Genomic DNA, 20,999 nt, shown 5'->3' with positions numbered 1-20,999 from the left:
TTCTCCTTGCAGACGCATGTACATCGTGAATAAATCATGAAATAAGGTGAGATAAGAGTCTCGTTAATGGCGAATCTACGAACGACTTTTTGTCCGCTTTTGCAAAAATTACCATACTCGGTGAATCGTAAAGATCGTTCACCGACGTTGCTATAAATCGTTATCATTACGTGTTTACGCATCTTTAGATCAGAAACATGCATATTCATAAGTACTAGAAACATTGTCTACCACAGGCTACATTGTCTCATTAGTGTGACGCAACTCCTTGGCAGGTACAATACATGCACGATGGCAGTGAAACCACAGAGGACAGTATGATCCTGGATGTGAGATTAGTGGCAGGAGCTGGCTACACGTTGCCAGGCTACCTGCGAGGGCGACTTAGGTTTCCACTTCACGTCAACGTTACACCCGTTAATGATCCGCCGTTGCTCGAAATATCGACCGCGAAAGTGCTACGACTCGCTCAAGTAAGACACAAAGACCTATAATTCTTCTATCGAACGGCCGCGCGATTTTTTTTCCTCGAAACGAGCCTCCGTCCGAGAACTCGAAAGCACGTGAACCTAATTGACGCGAAACAGTCTGAATGCTTCACACGACCCCACTAAATCAATTAATCGAATTGAAGAAATTATGGCCTGCCTGCAGTGTTCGTATCTTTAGGCGAGCATGGCGGTCGAGTCGTAACGAAATCGATTTAAGTCGCCCCCAGTCGTTGCTCCTAATTAACCACTTAGAGTTGCGATCTACCTAAATGGAATAACTTGCTCCGTCATAAAAATCGACCACCCTCGCCGCGTTGAAATCTATGAGATCTATCAACTACAAATCTTAATGTTTCCATTCCTTATTCGATTAGATGGAATCGAATTGGCCTCCTTATCCGATCGAATCCGATGATAAACAAATATAATCGGCCGTTTATAATTCGTAGGGCACGAGGAAAATCTTGACGAAAGAATTTATTTGGGCGATCGATGCTGACACGCCGTCAGACATGTTGGTTTACACGGTCTTACGTACCGACGCGGATGCTGGCTATGTGGAAAGAGTGACTTATCCGTCGCGACCAATCGACACGTTTACCCAGGCTGAATTAATGCAAGGATTAATTGCATACGTACACCGCGGAAACGGTAACAGCTTCATCGATATTCGCTATACAAACGAACATTATTGCCTGTTAATTGCCGTCTATTCGCAGCTACGCTTTATCAAACGTACGCTTGAATTACGTTTTTCAGCGAAACCAAACGCGAAGCTGGATCTTCGAGTGAGCGACGGAATAGAAAGCAGCCAACCGGCGAGTTTAAGGGTGGCGGCTCATCCCCTGGAAATCAAGTTGATGCAGAATACCGGGCTGGTCGTGGTGCATCGGTCTTACTCCTACCTCACATCAGCGAATCTCTCTTTCGTCACCAATTCCGACGACAACACTATCGATATACGTTACGATATCGTCTCGCAGCCACAATTTGGAACGATTCAGAAGCTGAAAGACGTCTCGAGTAGCTGGATGAACGTCGACCGTTTCACCAGCAGGGATATCGAGCTACACACGATACGGTATCTTCACAACGAGGGCAGCCCGAATCAAGACGAGTTTAAGTTTCAAGCGAGCGTTAGAGAGGTAACGGCGCAGCACACCTACGACTTTCGAATCACATTCATCGATCTCGAATTGAAAGAAACGAAAAGGGTGCCGATTAACTTCACCAACGTAGCCGAGGTGTCGATCACCGGGCAAAATCTGAAGTTCCAAACGAATCCATTGACAACCACGCTTAACAAGATCGCGTTCACCGTGACAACGGGACCAAGGTACGGTAATCTGTTCCTTTCGAGTCGAAAGCTAGAAACCGGAGACACGTTCACCCAAGAGGACATCGACTCCGGTAAATTGAAATATCGATTGTTCAAGAGAGCCTATTCCACCATTCTCGATGAATTCGCCTTCAAAGTGAGCGCCCCACAGTGCATCGATTTGCACTCGATCTTGAAGTTTAGGCACTACCTCAGCAAGAACGTGAAACCTTTGGACAGCCTGGAAACTCTGAGGGTGGACGAAGGCTCTAGAGTACCTCTAAGAATACTGCGAACGAATCCAAGGGATTACGGAGTTACGTCGCTGATATACAACTTGACGATAGTTCCGCATCACGGTTGGTTGACCGTCACGAACAGCTCCAAGTCTCACTCACGGAACAACACGTTCTATTTTACTTCCGAAGAACTTTCATCCCAAAAAGTCTACTACGTGCACGATGACTCAGAGACTAGAGAAGACTCGTTCCAGTTCGTCGCTATCGCCTCGGACGCCGTGGATTTTATGTACGTGGGCTTGTTCCGCGTCGAAATCACAATGAAGAACGACAACGCTCCGGAGCGAGTGGTTCACAAGGTGTTTCACGTGGTGTCGAAGGGCGAAAGATTGTTGACGAGCAAAGATCTCGCGTATATAGACAAGGACATCGACACGAAGCCTAACGAGCTGATTTACACGAGAAGAGATACCCAGAAGAATGGAATATACAGGGTGACCAATCCCACGTCACAGGTACATGAATTCAGTCAGCAAGACATCGACGACAATCAGATACTGTTTAAACATCAGGGCGATGACCACGGAAAGTTCGAATTCGGCGTTACCGATGGGCATTTTTACACGGCCGGGGTCCTTGAAATTCAAGCCAGTCCTCCTTACGTGAGGTTGAGAGAGAGCAACGGGTCCGTCGTGCAATTTAATCGATCGGTTGCCCTCCGACCCAACGAGTTGGATGTTGAAACGAACGTGTATACCTCCGACAAGGATATCAAGTACACGGTGTTGGAGAAACCAAAACACGGGGTACTGTTGAAACACGGTAGAGAAACAAACTCGTTCAACAAAGAGAATCTGCGTTATGGTATAGTCTTGTACAAACATCTCGGCGGATCTTTGGCAAAGGACGGTTTTAAGTTCAAAGTGTCGACGAAGGGAGCAGAGGCAGAGGGAATATTTCTAATTAAGATTTATCCCGAAAGCTATTGGCAACCGTTGATCGTGCAGAATAATAAAACTGTGTTCGTGGAAGAGGCCACTAGTATCTTGTTAAGCAAAAAGAGCTTGGAAATTATGCATCCCAAGATAGCGGATTCCGAAATAATTTATTATTTGAAAGAGTGGCCACAGAACGGGTATCTGGAGCTACAGATTCACGACGAGCACAGCGACGAGACACGAGAAGATTATATCGGAAATGCGGTGAAGTTTTTCGACCAAAGTATGATAAACGAGGGTCGCGTGTTCTACGTACAATCCGTGATGAATCAAACGAACGACAAATTTGTCGTCGATGTAACGAACGGAATAACTTGGCTGCGCGATCTAAGCGTGAACTTCGTGATCGTCCCGGAGAAGCTGTACGTCGAAACGAAGGGTGTCGTCGTGATCGAGGGAAAGTGCACCATTCTCGATGAAACGAACTTCTCCATCCTCACTCCTTACTATTCCGGCAAAGTAACGGATTATCGAATTCTAGAAAAACCGAAACACGGTGCGATTCTGGAATCAACCAAGAATTCTCAGGTGAAAAAGTTCTCGCAGAAACACCTAACCGGAGGAATAATATTATACAAACACAACGGCGATGAATCTTCCAGAGATTCGTTCAAGATGGTACTCGTTGCCGGTGATAAAACCAGCGAACCCTTCGACGTCTGGGTCACGGTGCAACCCGTTAACGACGAAGTGCCTGTGCTCGTCAACAGAACTAAATTAACGGTTTGGCAAGGTGGTTCGATCGCGTTAACGCCTGATAAATTAGCCGCTGTTGATAACGATACCACGGCACGTGATATAACGTTCAACATAAGCGGAGTCAGGAACGGATTAATCTCGTTAAAATCCTCTCCGGAGCTGGATCTTTACAATTTCACACAGCAACAGATCGATGAGTCGAAAATCATTTTTACCCATACGAGTAAGCGCTTCGCCTTTTATTGTCTGAAATATCCCGGGATTTATTCGTAAACGTGAATTCCTTAAGAGACTTTATGTTCCAGATGGATCCGACGCTGAGTTCAATTTCGTGCTTTACGACGGAGTACACACCACGGAATCTTATACGATACTGATAGCAACTAAACCAGTTCGACTGACTATCGAGCAGAACGCCGCACTCAATGTTTTTCCACTGACCAGAAAAATGTTATCGAACAAACTACTGTTGACGAAATGCTCGGATGAAACGCGAGAAATAAAATACACGGTGCGAAATGGACCGCATCTCGGCAAGATTATCATGGAGACGAGCGAGGGCGCGTGGTTGAACGTCGAGCGGTTCACGCAAAGAGACATCAACAACAGCAAAGTTTTCTACGAACATACTAAACAATTTATGGACTTGACCGCCAATGATTCGTTTACGTTCGACGTGGAAGCACACTTTGCGGAATCCTTAACTAATCAGGCGAGATTACGATCTTAAGATTCGTTAGACGTTCGCAAGGTGCAAGCTGTCGTTAACTGTGTTATATATGTTTTCTGTTGCAGATGTTTCAAATAGATATCTCAGTCTCCAGTGGCGGATTAGACAGATACGTATCCGTGAAGAACGTAAGAGTGGAAGAAGGTGGTTCGGCTCAAGTCATCATGAACATCAGCGGAATCGTGTCGTTTCTTCAAACTCACGCTGGTATCGAGAATCCAGCGGTGCTCTCGAGACTAGTCAGTCAACCTAGCCACGGCCATGTGATGATTCTTCCAGATTTAAATGTCACCACTTTCTCCCAGCCACAAATCGAAGGTGGAAAAATCGCTTATTATCACGATCATTCGGATACGTTGGAAGATCGCATCAATTTTTCTCTTTACCTGACCCCTGGTCACATCCTGCTGTGCAACACCAGCATTCCGGTAATAATCGAACCGGTAAACGACGAACCGTTCAAATTGATCACGAACGCGCCATCCATTACAGTGGTGCAAAATCAAAATCAAACGATAACTAGGGAGAACTTGTTGACAACCGATCCAGACACTCCGCCAGAGGAAATCGCATACGACGTGATATCTAGGCCAACGTACGGTCGTCTGTTGCTTCTACCATTCAACGAAAATATTTCGGAAGTTCGTCAAGTGAACAAATTCACTCAGCACGATGTCGACTCCAATCGACTGGTATACGAGCACAATGGTCCGCTTCAAGCGGCTTCCTTTTACTTCAGGGTGTGGGATGGACGTTTCAATCCAACGTATACGGTGTTCAACGTGTACGTTTTACCCATCAAACTGAACGTTACCGTTCCCGGTCCTGTGAACCTTCAACAAGGCTCGAACGTAGCCCTAATCTCCGAGAGCAACGTAAAGCTCGATACTAACGCGAGACAAGACTTGGTCATTTACGAAGTAACGGCGATTCCAAAGTACGGGGTGTTGTACGTACGCGACGGTGCGGCGGCTAGCTTTAAGCAAACAGACTTGCTGTCGAAAAGCGTCATGTTCATGCAAACGGACATGACCGTGTCGAACGACAGTCTCGAACTGACCGCACGACTGAGCGGATTTGAACAGAAACGCATAAGAATTGAAATAAAGATAGTACCCTTGATGATTATGAACCCTATGATCGCTCTGGCAGGCGAAAAGACCAGGATAACGTTGCAATATATGGACGCCACACCGTTAGCGAAGCTAACGAGCAGTAATCCCATATATACGATCATGAAAAAGCCGAAATTTGGTAAAATAAAGAGAATCATCAGAAGTTCTTCGTCTTCCGGCGAGAAACGTGGAACTCGAGAAAAAGAAGTGACTAAATTCTCACACCAGGAAGTGATGTCAGGTGTGATTTACATGGTTTGTAGAAAAATTCCAACGATGGAGTACGAGGGAGTAATCGATAGCTTCGTGTTCATCTTAGCGGCCTCTATCTTTCAACCAGCCGTAGGTGAGTTCGAGTTTCGCGTGAAACTCGACATGGACGACTATAATATGACGCTTGGTGGCCCGATGGATCCGGTGGGTCACGAAGGTGAAATGGCGATCGCACCCAATATGAGCAACGACTACCTGTTAATCCTAGGAATGCTCCTTGGCGTATTTTTGCTCGGTGTAGTGGTGATCATTACCATCAGGTGTAGACATAACAAATACAAACATGCCGAAGAAGAAAAACCAGAACCAACTCCAGCGGTGGGTGTAATGCCCCTTCCAAGACCTCCAGATCATTTAATGCCTGTGACACCTCACGTGAAGCGTTACGCCAACGATCACAATAGCGTTGCAGCCAGTACACCGTTACCGGTTCTACCGACGATGACGTCGACCTTACCTCAGTGCAAGGTGATACCTCTGAGTCCGTTGGAAAGTATCACAGGATCCGAAGTGGACGTTTCAGCGAAATATCCGTACGGTGTCGCGGATGGGGACGAATGGAGCAGCTTCGACACGTCCGATCTACCCTGTCAATCGGCCACCACGCAGAGGACCAACAACCCCTTGTTAAGAAGAAATCAATATTGGGTCTAGCAAAAGGAGGGCTGTTCGCGATTAAAGCGAAACAGGCCGTAACACTTTCTCAAACCAGAAGACTGTTTTTGTTACAAAACCTTGAGACTAATCGTCGATTAACTATGGTCTTAATGTGCCTAAAGATAATAATTGACTCTGCGAGATGGGAGTATTACCGAAAGCCTCGATTTTATACCAAAATCTTGACGGAAACTCTTTTCCCGACACGCTCATGCGTAATCGAAGCCTCGATAAGAACACGTACTCGATTACGTTGTTATCAGTTAACGGTTATTCATACTCCGTAAATATTAAAATTGTAAGTACATTGTCGTTAACAATATGTCGAGCATCAGAGTTTCCATCAACTTTTTCGTTTTTTTTTTTTTTTTTTTTTTTTTTACATCATAGTCTCCAACAAGAACGCTAAGTATACATATAATCGAATACTTAGTGAAAGAATACGTTTTTGCGTGGTCTGCACGTAAAATGTTTTGCGATGTATCTTGTTAGTACTGCAAAAAAGTCCTTGCAATTCCGGATGAGGTGAATTCGTTAAATCTAAAAGAACCCAAGACTATCATCGCTATTATGGATCGAATGTGCCTAAGATATTATCGATTCTTGTAAGAATTTTTCCACGAGGCCTGCACGATGTCGATTTCGCTGTCTTTCCCCGGTTGGATGTCCAAGTTCAAAACGATGCTCTTTAATTCAATCGAGATCGTTTTCGAAGCTCGTCTGCTCTCAGCCAAATCTACGTCACTCGGGATACTTCTCCTTCGATGCTTCACGGTGACACATTTCTTCGTCAATACAAAATTATTGTTTCTTTGTGAAAACTAAAAAGAAAACCGTCACTGTTACATACACTCAATAAAATATCGAGGGTAAATGTCATGGAAATATTAACTCGAGAACACCGGGAGTACTTAGAGGTATTATCAGACGCGAAACATTATACATATGTATTTACTTGAAAAAGTTTTGTAAAAAAAAAGACTACAAAACCGACTGCGTATTTCCGATTTATATACACATATGACGAATATATAAAAGTATTCGCGACTTTTCTAAAAAAATATGCACATTCAAAGCATGCAGTACAACCAGAAACGCTCGAGTTTTCGCACATATCTTTTTACACGATTCCCGCGATTTCTACTATTCCACATCGTACAACGTCGAATTTTTTAATTGTCATTATATCACTTGAGGTCGCCCTCGTTTCTTTCCGATACACCATCTTACCTTTCGAGCAAAATCTTCCTATATATGTACATATAGAAACAAAAAGATTCGCAATTTCTATTACCAAATTGAAATTCGGAAACAAAAGATAACTCGAAAAATATGTATAAAACATCTTTTTCTATCCCTACAAAAATAATGATATCATTTTCTTTACACCTACCAAGATTTATCTCGTCGACGTCGTGAAGGTTAAGTTCATTGAAACTTGTCGATCGAACATGAATCCTCTTATGTGAATATTCTATGACGTTGAAAAATTTATCGTGAATCAATTTTCCAACAGCAACGACAAATTTTATTGTACCGTATTCGTAAATTATCGACCGGCGTACAGAACGCACAACAATGAAAGATACACACATTTTCTTCAGTATTATAATAAATTAATATATCGCTCGATCAATCGATATCAACTTGTTGATTCGCGCGCTCGCCGATTTTTCGACAGATATTTAAACGTTATGTCTCTTAGGGCTGCGCAAACTCACAGTGACCTTAACCACGATTTCTATAAAAACCCTAGGAAACGTATGATTAAGAAAATGCTCTAACGTCGATGTTAATATAGTGATAATGATAATAATAACGATAATTATTATTATTATTATATATAAATATATGAAATATATACACTCCTACATAGAAGACACTGTTTCACAAATTCGCAGCATATGCATTAATATGATAGTTCCAATCGTGTGGCAAAGAGAGATAAGAAAACGTTTTTAACAGAGATACGTGTGTTGATTAATGAATATGCTAGAAACGAACAGTTAGGCTTTTTTACATCCCCAAAATGAATCGATCCGAGTGCCAAACTTCTATATTATGTAATATATAGTTATATAGGACTGTATTTTCCCTGCCGACTGAATGCATTACTCTTGTAATTCAAATAAACTGAATGTGCGATGTTATATAAAATGAACGAATCATAATTACCTTTATAAACCTGGCCATGATTAATCTATTCTTTGATCGGTTAATTTCATGCATTGAAGGAAGAAATACAACTTTGCTGTGTTGAATATTCTTTCTTCCCTTATAACTTTTCAAATATATTTTACGATAGATAATAAATAATGATATTTCCAAATTCGAGACAAAATATAGAGAATCCTGAACAATTCCTAATCTTGCCGCTCTGAAACGTAGATGGTATAACCATTGTCTAAATACAAAATAGATACGACATTATATAGAGCTACGTGTATCACGTTCTGAAATACCGACTTCAGAAAAATCTGCGATTTGCTACAGCAAATACAGAAATCATATTATAGGCAAAAGGATCTTCGTTTCTCATCTCTGATTACATATCAGGTCTATTCTATATCCCATCAACATATGTGTATTGTATGTACCTCCTTTGTAGCATAACGAAATTTCTGATTTGTTGTGCAATCGGTATTTCAGAACATGGAATAACCAGTCCCATAAGGTAATGAGTCTATTTTATATCTCATCTGTGGCAAAAATCACTTTTCAACATGGCCTCATATGTGCGGTAAGTTACTTACTTTCGGCCTTTTAACCTTCAAAAAACGAAGTTAATTCTTCATGAACGGAATACATCACTCCATAAATCATTCCGTACTTAATTCATCTTGCTTATACAAAATAACAAATTAGACTTCTTTATGTATTTACTTTTATAATCCAATCATGATTACGCTGACGTGTCCATGATAATACCGTGATTTGATTCGGCACGCAGCATTACTTTTCTCTGTTTAATTTGTTTATAAAAATGTTATTATTAGTTCAGAGTCATTAAAAACAGGAGGCCGTTTTAACGTAAAATGAGAATACAATTAAGAGTATTACAAAAGCAACAATAACAAATAACAAAATACATAATAATGTTCTTTCCGCTATTGTTCAGGAATAAAACGTAATTAGTATTAACAAATTAGAGTATTTTTCATAACTAAAAATTTTATGAGCTTAATATTTTATATTTTAGATTGGGATTACTATTTCTATTAGTCTGTTCTTTCCTCCTTATCGATGCAGTTAATAGAGATGTATTTAAAACATGCGAACAGAGTAGCTTTTGCAGGTAAGTTTCCAATACTGTCTATCATTTCTAAAAATTTAACTAATTATGCTACTAATATTAATACTATATCAATATTATTAGACGTTGCAGAAAAGTTGAGCCTGGAAAAACACCATATCAACTTTTAACAAATACTTTAACTCAAAATGAATCCAGTATAAGTATAGAGTTGTTTAATAAGGATACAAGAGTTCTTTATATATTGCAATTAACTGCATTAAAGGATAATACATTTAGACTCCATATCAATGAAAAAAATCCATTACATGACAGATATGAGCCTGAATATGCTCTTCAGGATCAACCACAAGTATCTAAATTAAATTTAATTGAAAAAACTACAGATCATATAACTGTAACAAGTGGAGAAAACAAAGTTATATTATATACTAGTCCATTTAGAGTGGATCTATACTCTCAGAATATATTGGTTGTGTCTGCAAATGCAAGAGGTCTTATGAGATTTGAACATCATCGTATAAAACCTAAGTATGTTTCATAAAGCTATTATTAAATATACATAATTAATTACATTTTTTAATAATGATTAACAGGAAACCGGAACAAGAAGAAAATGCTGAAAATGCTGAAATAAATGGCAATAGTGATGCTCCAGGTGATGGTGCAGATGATGATCCAGGCGCTTGGGAGGAAAGTTTTAAAACTCATCATGACTCAAAACCTTTTGGCCCAGAAGCAATTGCTTTGGATTTCAGCTTTCCTGGTGCTGAACATGCATACGGTGTACCAGAACATGCAGATTCCTTTGCTCTAAAATCTACAAAACAGGCTGATCCTTACAGATTATACAATTTAGATGTATTTGAATATGAAGTCAATGAAAGAATGTCAATTTATGGGGCAATACCTGTTCTCTATGCTCATGGTAAAGAAAGAACAACTGGCATCTTCTGGCATAATGCTGCAGAAACGTGGGTCGATATTTTATCAAGTGCAGACAATAATGTTGTAGAAAGTATTGTAAACTTTGTATCTCGATCTGCTAAAAAATCACAAGTGGATGCTCATTTCATGTCAGAAGCTGGTGTAATAGATGTATTCTTTATGTTAGGCCCTAAGCCTCTGGATGTATTTAAACAGTACACAACTTTAACAGGTACAGCACCATTACCTCAAATGTTTACTTTAGGCTATCATCAAAGTCGTTGGAATTACAACGATCAAGATGATGTTATACAAGTAGCAGAAAATTTTGATACACATGATTTACCTTTGGATGTTATGTGGCTCGATATCGAATACACCGACAGTAAAAAATATTTTACTTGGGACGGACGAAAATTTCCAAATCCTATTGAAATGGTGCATAATTTAACTGCAAAAGGTAGAAAATTGGTTGTAATTATTGATCCACATATTAAACGTGATCCTGGTTACTTTTTGCATAATGATGCCACAAAAATGGGTTATTACATTAAAACAAGAGATGGAAAAGACTACGAGGGTTGGTGTTGGCCAGGATCATCCTCGTATTTGGACTTTTTCGATCCAGCGGTACGAGAATATTATATCAGTCAATATAGTTTAGATAAATTCCATGGTACCACTAATGATGTGTACATTTGGAATGATATGAACGAACCAAGCGTATTTAATGGTCCCGAAGTAACTATGCCTAAAGATGTAATCCATTATGGTGGTTGGGAACATAGAAGTGTTCACAATATTAATGGACTTCTTTTATCTATGGCTACGTATGAAGCTTTATTTAGAAGATCAGGAGGCTCACTACGGCCATTTACACTTGTGAGATCTTTCTTCGCTGGTTCACAACGTTATACAGCTATGTGGACTGGCGATAATACAGGCGATTGGGATCACCTACGTGTAAGTTATCCAATGTGCCTCTCTTTAGCCGTTTCTGGAATGTCATTCTGTGGAGCAGATATTGCTGGTTTCTTCAAAAATCCAGACTCTGAACTGTTCATTAGATGGAATCAAGCTGGTGCCTGGCTTCCTTTTTATCGTCAGCATTCTCATATTGAAACTAAACGGCGCGAACCTTGGTTATTTAACGAAGAAACTCTTCAAATCGTCAAAGAGGCTTTTAGAATGAGATATTCATATCTACCATTATGGTATACACTTTTCCGAGAACATGAAGTAAATGGCACTCCGGTAGTGCGACCTTTATGGGCTCATTATCCAAGTGAAACTGAGACATATGCTATCGATGATGAAATATTAATCGGTGACTCTATACTTGTACGGCCAGTCTTTCAACCATCAGTTACAGATGTCAACGTATATTTCCCTGGAGAAGGCACAGTAATTTGGTATGACGTTGATACCATGCAACCATATTATCGGCCAGGCTTAGTTAATATTCCGGTGACTCTTCATAAAATTCCGGTATTCCAAAGAGGCGGCTCTATCGTTCCACGTAAAATGAGAATACGTCGTAGTACAGTCGCAATGAAAAATGATCCCTATACTTTGATAGTTACAACAGATTCTGCGGGTAAAGCTAATGGCACATTGTACATCGATGACGAAGCTAGCTTTGAATATCGTCATGGAAAATACTTATATTTAAGACTCAGTTTTGAAAGAAATAAATTAACGTCTACATTTATCGACAAATTATCTTCATATCAGACAGAAAGCTGGTTGGAAAGGGTAGATATTGCAAATCCACCTAAAGGTGTTAAATCTGCTATATTAAATTCACGCAGTATGTATCATCCTAATTCAATTACAAAACGTATCATTTAACATTATAATTAAATTACGAATTTGTGTTTTAGGTATGCCAAAGGTTAATTTGGAGACTAAATACAATCCAAACAATAATGTATTAACCGTGCGTAAGCCAGGTGTAAATATGGGAGAAGAATGGTCTATCGAACTGATCCATTAGAAGTTTACTCATCATAGACTCAGTAATCATACATTAATGCCAATTTTCTATTATTCACGTATTTTTATTAGCTATGTGTGATCAAAATGCCATTGTATACCGTAACGAGATAAATACAACATAAAGTTAATGTAAATGATATATATATCAAATATTTCACCAAATTAAAGATTACTTTGAATTAATTAAACAATAGATAATGTAAAACTATTACTTAACGTGTAAAATTTATAATTATGCATGTTAATTTGGACAAAACATATATAGGAGCATTATCATATGTAAGTACATATTAGAGGTAGGAACATTAAATATGTTCCTCTGAATAAATATTTAAATACTTAATACATTAAGTTTTATGTTCATATATTTTATAATTAATTTTTAGTTCTACATGATGTTGTTTATTTCTTATTTCGTTAAACAAACCTATTTTGTTGCAAAAATGTAATCAAAGGAGCTGTAAACATGAAATTACAAAGAAATTTTTTATTTTCATCGTAAAAAGATGTTTTATTAAATTAAATACGTTCTGCAGGCGCTTGTTTATGAGCTAAATATAAAAATACTATTGATGATAATGCAGATACCAAAAATATAACGTCAAACCACCTATGATAAAAATTAAATTGCAATTCTCCTAAAACTTGAGTTATTATAATCCGATATTCCGCAGGCATATTCATTCGCATTAGAAGCACAGACGAGACAAAATACATACCCTATAAAAAACACATAATTATATCATCAAGAAAGCAATAAACTTTTATCCATATCAAATAAAATAATCTTACCATTATTTGAGCAAGTATAAGTACGATAATATTCGATGATTTGCTGCTTGATATCGCGTAAAAAAACTGAAATAACAGAATAATCAGTATTTAATAGATATTTTCAAACTTCTAAATGTTTTCGAAATAGTGTAAAAAATATTTGCTTCAAACATACCTTCGTGAGTGTTAGTAATAAACCACGAATTGATGTTAATACAATACAACCAACAAGATAGAAAGAAATGTGTTGAGACCAAAATGTAACATCGATATCAAAACCAATCCAGTGTACTGCAATTTCAATTGCTCTAGTTACAGGATCTTTCTTGCCCACGCGATCGAAAACAATATTAATTGTTGACTAGAAGAAAAAATAAACTTCAAATCTATAATTTTTTATGCAATTCTATTGTATAGATGCTTACAATGAATATTTTCCAAGTGCAATACGCAGAGAAAAAGTACCCTAAAACATTAAAATATTTCCCCTGCCAAGTAGCAGCCCATTCTAAACGTTCTCTTGCATTTTGAATATCGTGTGCTTCTAAAAATAATTGCCGAGATAATTCTTCTAACGCTGTAACTTCAGTTTGTAACTGTTTAATACCTGCGATTACATTTCATGAAATGTACATGTAAACAAAACTATTTTATATCCTAATCATATCAAAGAATATAATACATACTTTCCTGATTACTTTTAGTACCACTTAAAGGACCAAACATCCCCCAAAGTCGGGATCTAGCTTCAGTTTGCCCTACAACTTCTCCCTTCTTAGCTAATGCCATTCTCTTTTTCTTAGCCACTATCATATCCATTGTTTGTAATAATCGTTTTTCTATAGCCTGTACGTCGGCATATGTTACAGGTCTCATAAAATAGGCCATTGAAGTATATGGATAATTTACAGCACCAAATCCTGATAATAGTGCCATAACAGTGACACCAATAACTCCTATTCTACTAACACCTTGTTCAATGGATAATAGGCCTTTTTTTGGACTTAAGATTGGAAAGGGATTTCCCACTTTCCAAAACAAGTAAAGATAAAAGAGATATACAACAACTGTTAATGGCCTTATTAATTTCAGTCTTACTATAAAAAAATGATCATTTAATATATTCAGTATTACATACTAATGTAAATATTTATAAAATACACTCACCAAATCTGATATTGCTAATGATGAAATATGCTATATAAAATGGAATCAAAACAATTACCATAAATAGCAGCATATAAAGGCCAACATTCCAATGAAAATATCTAGAACTAAATATACATTATATTATTAATGTTCAATTTAAAAAAAATCATTTACTTACCTGGAGTCAAGAACTCCAACTATTTCAAAAATAATTAGTTCGAACATAGTACAGGATAGTGAAAATGTTGTGGAAAAAATTAGTTGTACTAATCTGTGATGAACTTCATAATCCCGAAATAATTTTTTTACAAAAAATACCCATCCTCCTAAGAAGAAGATAATCTGCAATATGCAATACAAATACATAAAAAGGTAAAAATAAACTAATTAGGTTTAAAAATAGATTACACAATTTTGGACTGGCACATTTATTATAAAATTATTAACATTAATACAGACAATACATAGTACGTTATAAAAATTTAATAAAGCTAACGCTTGATTATTACACAGAAATTCTAAAATAATTTCACAAAATTTAATTTATTAATTTGCATTTCAATATTTATGAAACGTAAATATGTTTCGAAATTTGCATTATTAATAAAACTGATGTATAATAGAAAAACATAAATATTACAGTTACAATCCTTTAATAAAAATATCAATCATTTATAACCTAATTCTGTAACATCTACGAGTACCGGCAAGAATCTATTTATATTAGTGGAAATAAATTTCCACCTGTGTGATTAAAATCACGAATGTATCTTCCAAGAAACCCATTTTTTAATATCACACACACTTCGCATTGCAAAGTATGAAATTGATCTCGTCAGAGAGCATCAATTGTTGCTTGTCAGAATACGCCAAGGAATTTATCACTACACACAACGTAGTAGTCGTTATTATAAGATTTGCCCCACTCCGCAGCCATTAATACTTTACAAATTATGTTGTGATAAATGCATATTTATACATGTACAAACATCATTGAGAAGATTTAAATATCGGTTTCTGTAACATATTGAACTAAAAAATTTTATACTTATTTTAATACAGTGCATTATATTTTATAAAGATTACTCTTTGGAAAACGGTATCAAACTGATAAAAATTATTATGAACTACTGCAGATACTACCTATGAATCCGTTTGTATAAACTAAAGGTAAATTCAATGAAATAAGGAAGAAATAAAGGTTTATAAAAAGATTTAATCAAATATTACGTTTACTATTTTAATATACATATGTTCAATTTTATTTTGTCGCATTGGTTATAAAGTATTTATGGTTATAAAATTTAAAAATTCATAATTAATAAATTTCCACATACTAAATACGATGCTATAACTTCTTCGAAGGTTATTTCTCAGCTTGTATCTGCAGCTTGTTTTGTAGATGTATTCAATGGTATTACAGGCTAATGGAGATAAATACAATAAGCAAAATATTTTATTAAATCTATATTAAAAGTACTGTATATCCAAACTTACCTCATTCTCTGTATCTTCAATATCTTTAAGTGTTTCTCTATACCTTTTAAGTAGTCGTTCATGTGGAGATGTTTTAATAAGCTTTTTAGAATACTGAAAATCCTTCTTTGCAGGAGTTAAACCTATTCAATTTCAGTTAAGCAAATAATTTTTCAAAATTATGGATATGCATGCAATATATATAACAATAGTATAAATAGTAGTGAATAATTGATCATACCTGTTGGATTATCGCGATATAAATCTTCTGTAAAGAATTTGTCAACTTGATCAAGTATTGCTTGCATTTCTAAAATAATTTTACTATTCACATTTTCTGCATTAATATTTTCACTCTCAAGCTTTTTACTCATTTCTGTAAATACAGTCATAAATGCTATTTTACAATCATCAAAACATTTTATATGTTCATTGCTATTGGTATAAACTTTCATATACATATCCTGAAAACGATAATATTAAAAATAAAATGAGAATCGAAATAACTTAAACAATTTTAGGTGCCAACTTACATTGATTACTGATAAAATAAAGCTTTTATCTTTTGCCATCTTCTGCTGCATTTCCGTAATATTATTTTCCACGTAATTTTTAAAACTCATTAACGTATCACAATTCTTATTTATGTTCGATTGGAACTGATCTATTGATAGTTTACCTTGTGCTATAGCGCTTTCGTTCAACAATAGAGACTATCAAAAGAAATGAATATCAAATTACCTCATAATATTGTGCAATAGGGAATCTGCTTTCCTAAGAAATTCAGTATTTTTTACCTTATCTGTTCCTTCAACAACTACGTTTTTTACTATTTCTAAATCACTTCGAAATCTTTCTTGTAAATCATTTTGTTTTTCTGTCTTTATTTTGCAAGTATCTGAAGCTTGATTATTTATAGTTCTACAAGTTTCATCAATGTTGTCTAATATATCGCATATTGAAAAATGATTCTCTTCTTGCTCCTTTTGTACCTCATTGAAACAACGTTGCAAATCGTCCATCATCTGCAAGCAAGTAGACAATATCAGGACTACAACAATATAGTCTTTTTTTTAAAGTAACGTACCTTTGCAAAATTTGCCCGTTTCTCGATAATATCATTTTGATCTTGTCGAATATTTTCAATATGTTCTCTAATTTCTAACATATCGTTATTTAAGCGAACCCGCTTTTCAGTTGAACATTTAGAAATTGATGTCATTGATTCTTTTGTAGATTCTATTAAGTTATCAATATTTTGAGAAATATCAGTGTTTAGCGCTTGCAAACCTTCAGCTAATTTATTCTCCAGTAACTGATGAAATTTTTGTACAATATGGGAAGAAATATTATTTAATATACTAATCTTTTTATTAGTCATAGCTGTAACATTTTCGCTTTCATTTCCTAACCATTGTTGATATCTTAAATACTAAAAAATAAATATTATAATTTGATGAATTTCATAATAAAAATATTAATTGTATTTTGTTACATACAGAATCATCCATATTTTTCATCAACTCATTGATAATATTTTGTTTAAAATTAACAAGATCCTGGGACATAACTTGAATCGCCTTTCCAATGTCCTCACTAACTGATATACTTTGCGCTTCTAAATAAGTAAAATAGTAAGTATTTACTTACAAAATTCAATATTTCTATTGAACATTCTACTTACCAATATGATCCTTCATAGATGTAGAGAATTGCATTAAATTTTTGGTATGTGATGCAATATCAGCTTCAATTTTTTGGATTCGTTCTTTAATGTTGCTCTTAAACTGTTGTCCAAGAGATTTATTTTGCTGTCCTATTTGTCTATAAATATAAAATGTTAATTTTAAATTCACAAATATAATTTAAAATTTAGGATTTTATCTGAGAGAAAGTGCTTACAATTTGCGGAAGATTTTATCATGAAGTTTATTTACATCTGAGGTGGCTGTATCAGCAACATCTAAAACTGTTTGTACTTGTGATAAAAGAATATTTTCAGTATTTGCGTGTTTTTCAACAAGAAATTTCTGTTCCTCTTTTTCTCGTTCCGATACTGCCAAGCGTGTTGACGTTGACATTAAAGCATTTACTGTGCTTTTCAATTCATTTTTCGTACTTAATAGTTCATTTGCTTGTTTGGAAGTTATTGATTTTAATTCGTTAAATATTCGCTAAAATAATAATTTTGATTTTTGCATTGTGTAATACAATAAGAACATAATAGAAATTATAAAACTTTGATCAACAATCACCTCTTTAGAGTTCATACATTCTTGAATTGCTTTAATATGATTCACTTTTTCCTCTATTTCTTTGCTTTGAAATTCTATCAAAGATTGCATTTCATTGTAACTGTCTGGAGTTAGATAAATACCATTTCGTTCACGACATGCTATTAAATCTTTCTTTAATTTTTCAATTTCTTCAATATATTCTTGAAGTAATGCCTTCTTAGAAAATTTTTGATTAACTTCAGGTCGATTTGTGATATTTTTAGCACGGTGTGCATAATCTAATGTTGACAAGGTTTCTTCAAGATTAATACTAGCAGGAGATATTGTAGCAATTATTGAAGTTCTTGTACGTCCACCTAATGATTCTTGGAGCAACCGTGTTAATTTAGATTCTCTGTACAGAAAAGATAAACAAGAAAATTCAATATTTGAATGTGTGTTATAAATTAACTATCAGAATCTATATTAATTTATTAATAATTACTTAATTTTACCTATAAGGTACGTGTGGAGCTTTTTCTGCTAGTGCTGTTATAACTCGACCTAAGGTTAATAGAGATTGATTGATATTGCCTGCTTCTCTTGCTCTTCGGTCAACAGCACCAGACCTTCCAACATTCTCACTACCAGCCAGATCAACTAAATTTAGTTTTCCTGTTTTCAGTAGCTCTTCACCCTCTATAGTATTCTCCCTTATATGAACAGTAATAGAAAATATTGTGTGGGACCGACTAAAACGCAAATAACATTAATATTGAATTTCATGAAATAAGATAGACATAAGTAGCTATTTAAAATATAAAAGCAGAATATTTTTTAACCTTGAATGAGCATTCATCAGAGTAGCTGCAGTCTGCCGTTTTTCTGATCCTTTCTGAAGGATGTTAAATACTTCATTTTTAGTATGTATTGACATTTCTTCTAAACCATGTACTATTACAGCACCTTTTTTAGTTGGATCTTCATATATCCTTTTAAATCATTATACAGAATTTTGATTTGGCCAAAATAGCAATACATGAACAAAGGATATAAAAACCAAATACCTTATTTTAGCAGCATCCTCACTAGGAGATAATAAATCAAATACTTCCTCGTTGTATAATTCTAAATAGCTGACTCTTACTGAGTATTCCTGTACGCCCAATACGCGCAACTCATCAAATAAATGACTTAAAGCTCGAGGTATGATTCCAGCAGTGGTATCCTATAAATTTTATACATATATACATATATATATGTGTGTATTCATATATATCTCTATATATATATGCATACATTATAATATATAATATATTCTTTTATGTTGTCTATTTCAAGACTACTATTTGTAGAAAGAAAATGTTAAACCAACTGTTTGCCAATGTAATGATGGATCATTGTCAGTTCCTTCCATTGTGAAAGTCTTTCCAGTGCCAGTTTGTCCATATGCAAACACTGTGCAATTATATCCAGCCAAAACTTCCTCCAGCAAAGAACTGACAACTGCATTATATACTTGTATCTAAAAATTTATTAATAATTATTCATCTTTTTTTAAATGCTATTTATATAATACTAAATACTAATTGAAAGACGCACCTGCTTTGAATGAGGTCCAAATACTTTGTCAAACGTAAACTTTTTTGTAAACTTATCATGGGGTCTTTCCCGAATGACCACTTCTTTATTAGATGGTATATCAACAACTGTTACCGATTTTCCGACTTTCTCAGCATTATTTATTGGCCTAGCATAAAACAAAGCAACATCAATATAGAATTACATTTTAAAATAAAGTTTTGTATAAGTACTTCATAGTTTAATATGTGATTACCTGACACGGACAAAGACTTGTATATGTTGCTTTTTCTCTTTTTTCGCATTACGCGTGTCGTTCATTTTTGTGGAATAAATTTTCTTTACACTCTGATCGCTTTTAGTTATTTCACCTTAAACATTCGTCTCTTTTTTTCGTAGAATAAGTCGCTATCTTTCACATTGTATACAAACGCTACCTTATATTATTAACCGTTGAACAATTTAAAATCTATGTTTTACAACAGTCCCAACAGGGGTCTCTTACATCGAACTGTACGTAAAATCACAAAAATTTATCCTCAGTTACTCTATAAATTACCAAAGCGAAACCAAGATATCACTCTACAATCTCCAAAGAGAAAAGAAATTAGGGAATTAACTAACTACACGGAGACAATAATCTAGACAAAATTAATCTATTGTGTAATGATTACAAAAAAATCAAATATCTATAAGCTTTTTTATGTAACTTTCAAAATCAATAATAAAATTTTTACATATATTATAGAGACAAGGCAGTGAAGAAGTGAAATTCGAGTATCACTAGTCGGCAGCCAATAATTGCAATCGCGGCAACCAAATTTTGTTTCCGTTTACTGTCTCGTTTCGTTGGACAGATTATAGATAAATATACAGTTACTGATACGCTCTGAAACACTTTGAATCCCTTCAAATACGTAATGAAAGAAGGGTATTGTATTAATTGCATAGAATAAATAGAATTACGTACAAAAACGGAATAATGTACAGACTAGATTTATGAGAGTTGAAGCTTTAATTTAACTCTTGAACAGTTCAAGAACTCGCTTTATGGTTCGAGAAATATCATTCTTTAATTATAAAGAAATTAATTTCACTGTTTTAC

The 20,999-nt window shown here is 35.6% G+C and overlaps 4 protein-coding genes across 18 annotated transcripts in view; 2 read left to right on the top strand and 2 right to left on the bottom strand.

The window, feature by feature from the left end:
- LOC132910451 (chondroitin sulfate proteoglycan 4) overlaps positions 1-8,677 on the top strand; it is a 33,676-nt gene extending 24,999 nt beyond the window's left edge. For all 12 annotated transcript variants that reach the window (XM_060966152.1, XM_060966154.1, XM_060966158.1 and 9 more), the window contains 5 exons: positions 276-473; positions 941-1,142; positions 1,251-3,968; positions 4,051-4,457; positions 4,541-8,677. In XM_060966152.1, coding sequence (XP_060822135.1) covers positions 276-473; positions 941-1,142; positions 1,251-3,968; positions 4,051-4,457; positions 4,541-6,517 — 5,502 coding nt within the window. In that variant the 3' untranslated portion in view covers positions 6,518-8,677. The remainder of the gene's footprint in view (positions 1-275; positions 474-940; positions 1,143-1,250; positions 3,969-4,050; positions 4,458-4,540) is intronic.
- Positions 8,678-9,129: 452 nt separating this feature from the next.
- LOC132910453 (neutral alpha-glucosidase AB) lies at positions 9,130-12,832 on the top strand. 2 transcript variants are annotated; one of them, XM_060966160.1, is made up of 5 exons: positions 9,130-9,260; positions 9,720-9,815; positions 9,897-10,304; positions 10,370-12,510; positions 12,584-12,832. In XM_060966160.1, exons 1-5 carry the CDS (start codon positions 9,244-9,246, stop codon positions 12,694-12,696), a joined length of 2,775 nt encoding a protein of 924 aa, XP_060822143.1. In that variant the 5' UTR covers positions 9,130-9,243; the 3' UTR covers positions 12,697-12,832. The 2 variants fall into 2 exon arrangements, with proteins under 2 accessions (XP_060822143.1, XP_060822142.1); XM_060966159.1 differs by lacking the exon at positions 9,130-9,260 and adding an exon at positions 9,306-9,647.
- A 349-nt stretch (positions 12,833-13,181) lies between these two features.
- LOC132910454 (Golgi pH regulator) lies at positions 13,182-15,462 on the bottom strand. 3 transcript variants are annotated; one of them, XM_060966161.1, is made up of 8 exons: positions 15,366-15,462; positions 14,800-14,963; positions 14,640-14,746; positions 14,159-14,569; positions 13,898-14,079; positions 13,648-13,833; positions 13,491-13,556; positions 13,182-13,418 (listed from the first exon to the last, which is right to left on the bottom strand). In XM_060966161.1, exons 1-8 carry the CDS (start codon positions 15,405-15,407, stop codon positions 13,218-13,220), a joined length of 1,359 nt encoding a protein of 452 aa, XP_060822144.1. In that variant the 5' UTR covers positions 15,408-15,462; the 3' UTR covers positions 13,182-13,217. The 3 variants fall into 3 exon arrangements, with proteins under 3 accessions (XP_060822144.1, XP_060822146.1, XP_060822145.1); XM_060966163.1 differs by having other exon boundaries at positions 15,301-15,452; XM_060966162.1 differs by having other exon boundaries at positions 15,326-15,452.
- Positions 15,463-15,835: 373 nt separating this feature from the next.
- LOC132910449 (kinesin-like protein Klp61F) lies at positions 15,836-20,475 on the bottom strand. The gene is made up of 16 exons (XM_060966143.1): positions 20,151-20,475; positions 19,916-20,063; positions 19,689-19,838; positions 19,381-19,541; positions 19,156-19,305; positions 18,829-19,065; positions 18,353-18,728; positions 18,000-18,271; positions 17,782-17,921; positions 17,597-17,715; positions 17,185-17,529; positions 16,895-17,122; positions 16,631-16,810; positions 16,339-16,561; positions 16,119-16,240; positions 15,836-16,045 (listed from the first exon to the last, which is right to left on the bottom strand). The coding sequence occupies exons 1-16, from the start codon at positions 20,213-20,215 to the stop codon at positions 15,995-15,997; spliced, it is 2,967 nt and encodes a 988-aa protein (XP_060822126.1). The 5' UTR covers positions 20,216-20,475; the 3' UTR covers positions 15,836-15,994.
- Positions 20,476-20,999: the final 524 nt, after the last annotated feature.

The sequence above is a fragment of the Bombus pascuorum genome, chromosome 9 (assembly GCF_905332965.1).
Source record: "Bombus pascuorum chromosome 9, iyBomPasc1.1, whole genome shotgun sequence".
Lineage (NCBI taxonomy): Eukaryota > Metazoa > Arthropoda > Insecta > Hymenoptera > Apidae > Bombus > Bombus pascuorum.
The sequence above is the reverse complement of the archived record's forward strand: the minus strand, read 5'-3'. Positions and strand labels throughout refer to the sequence as shown.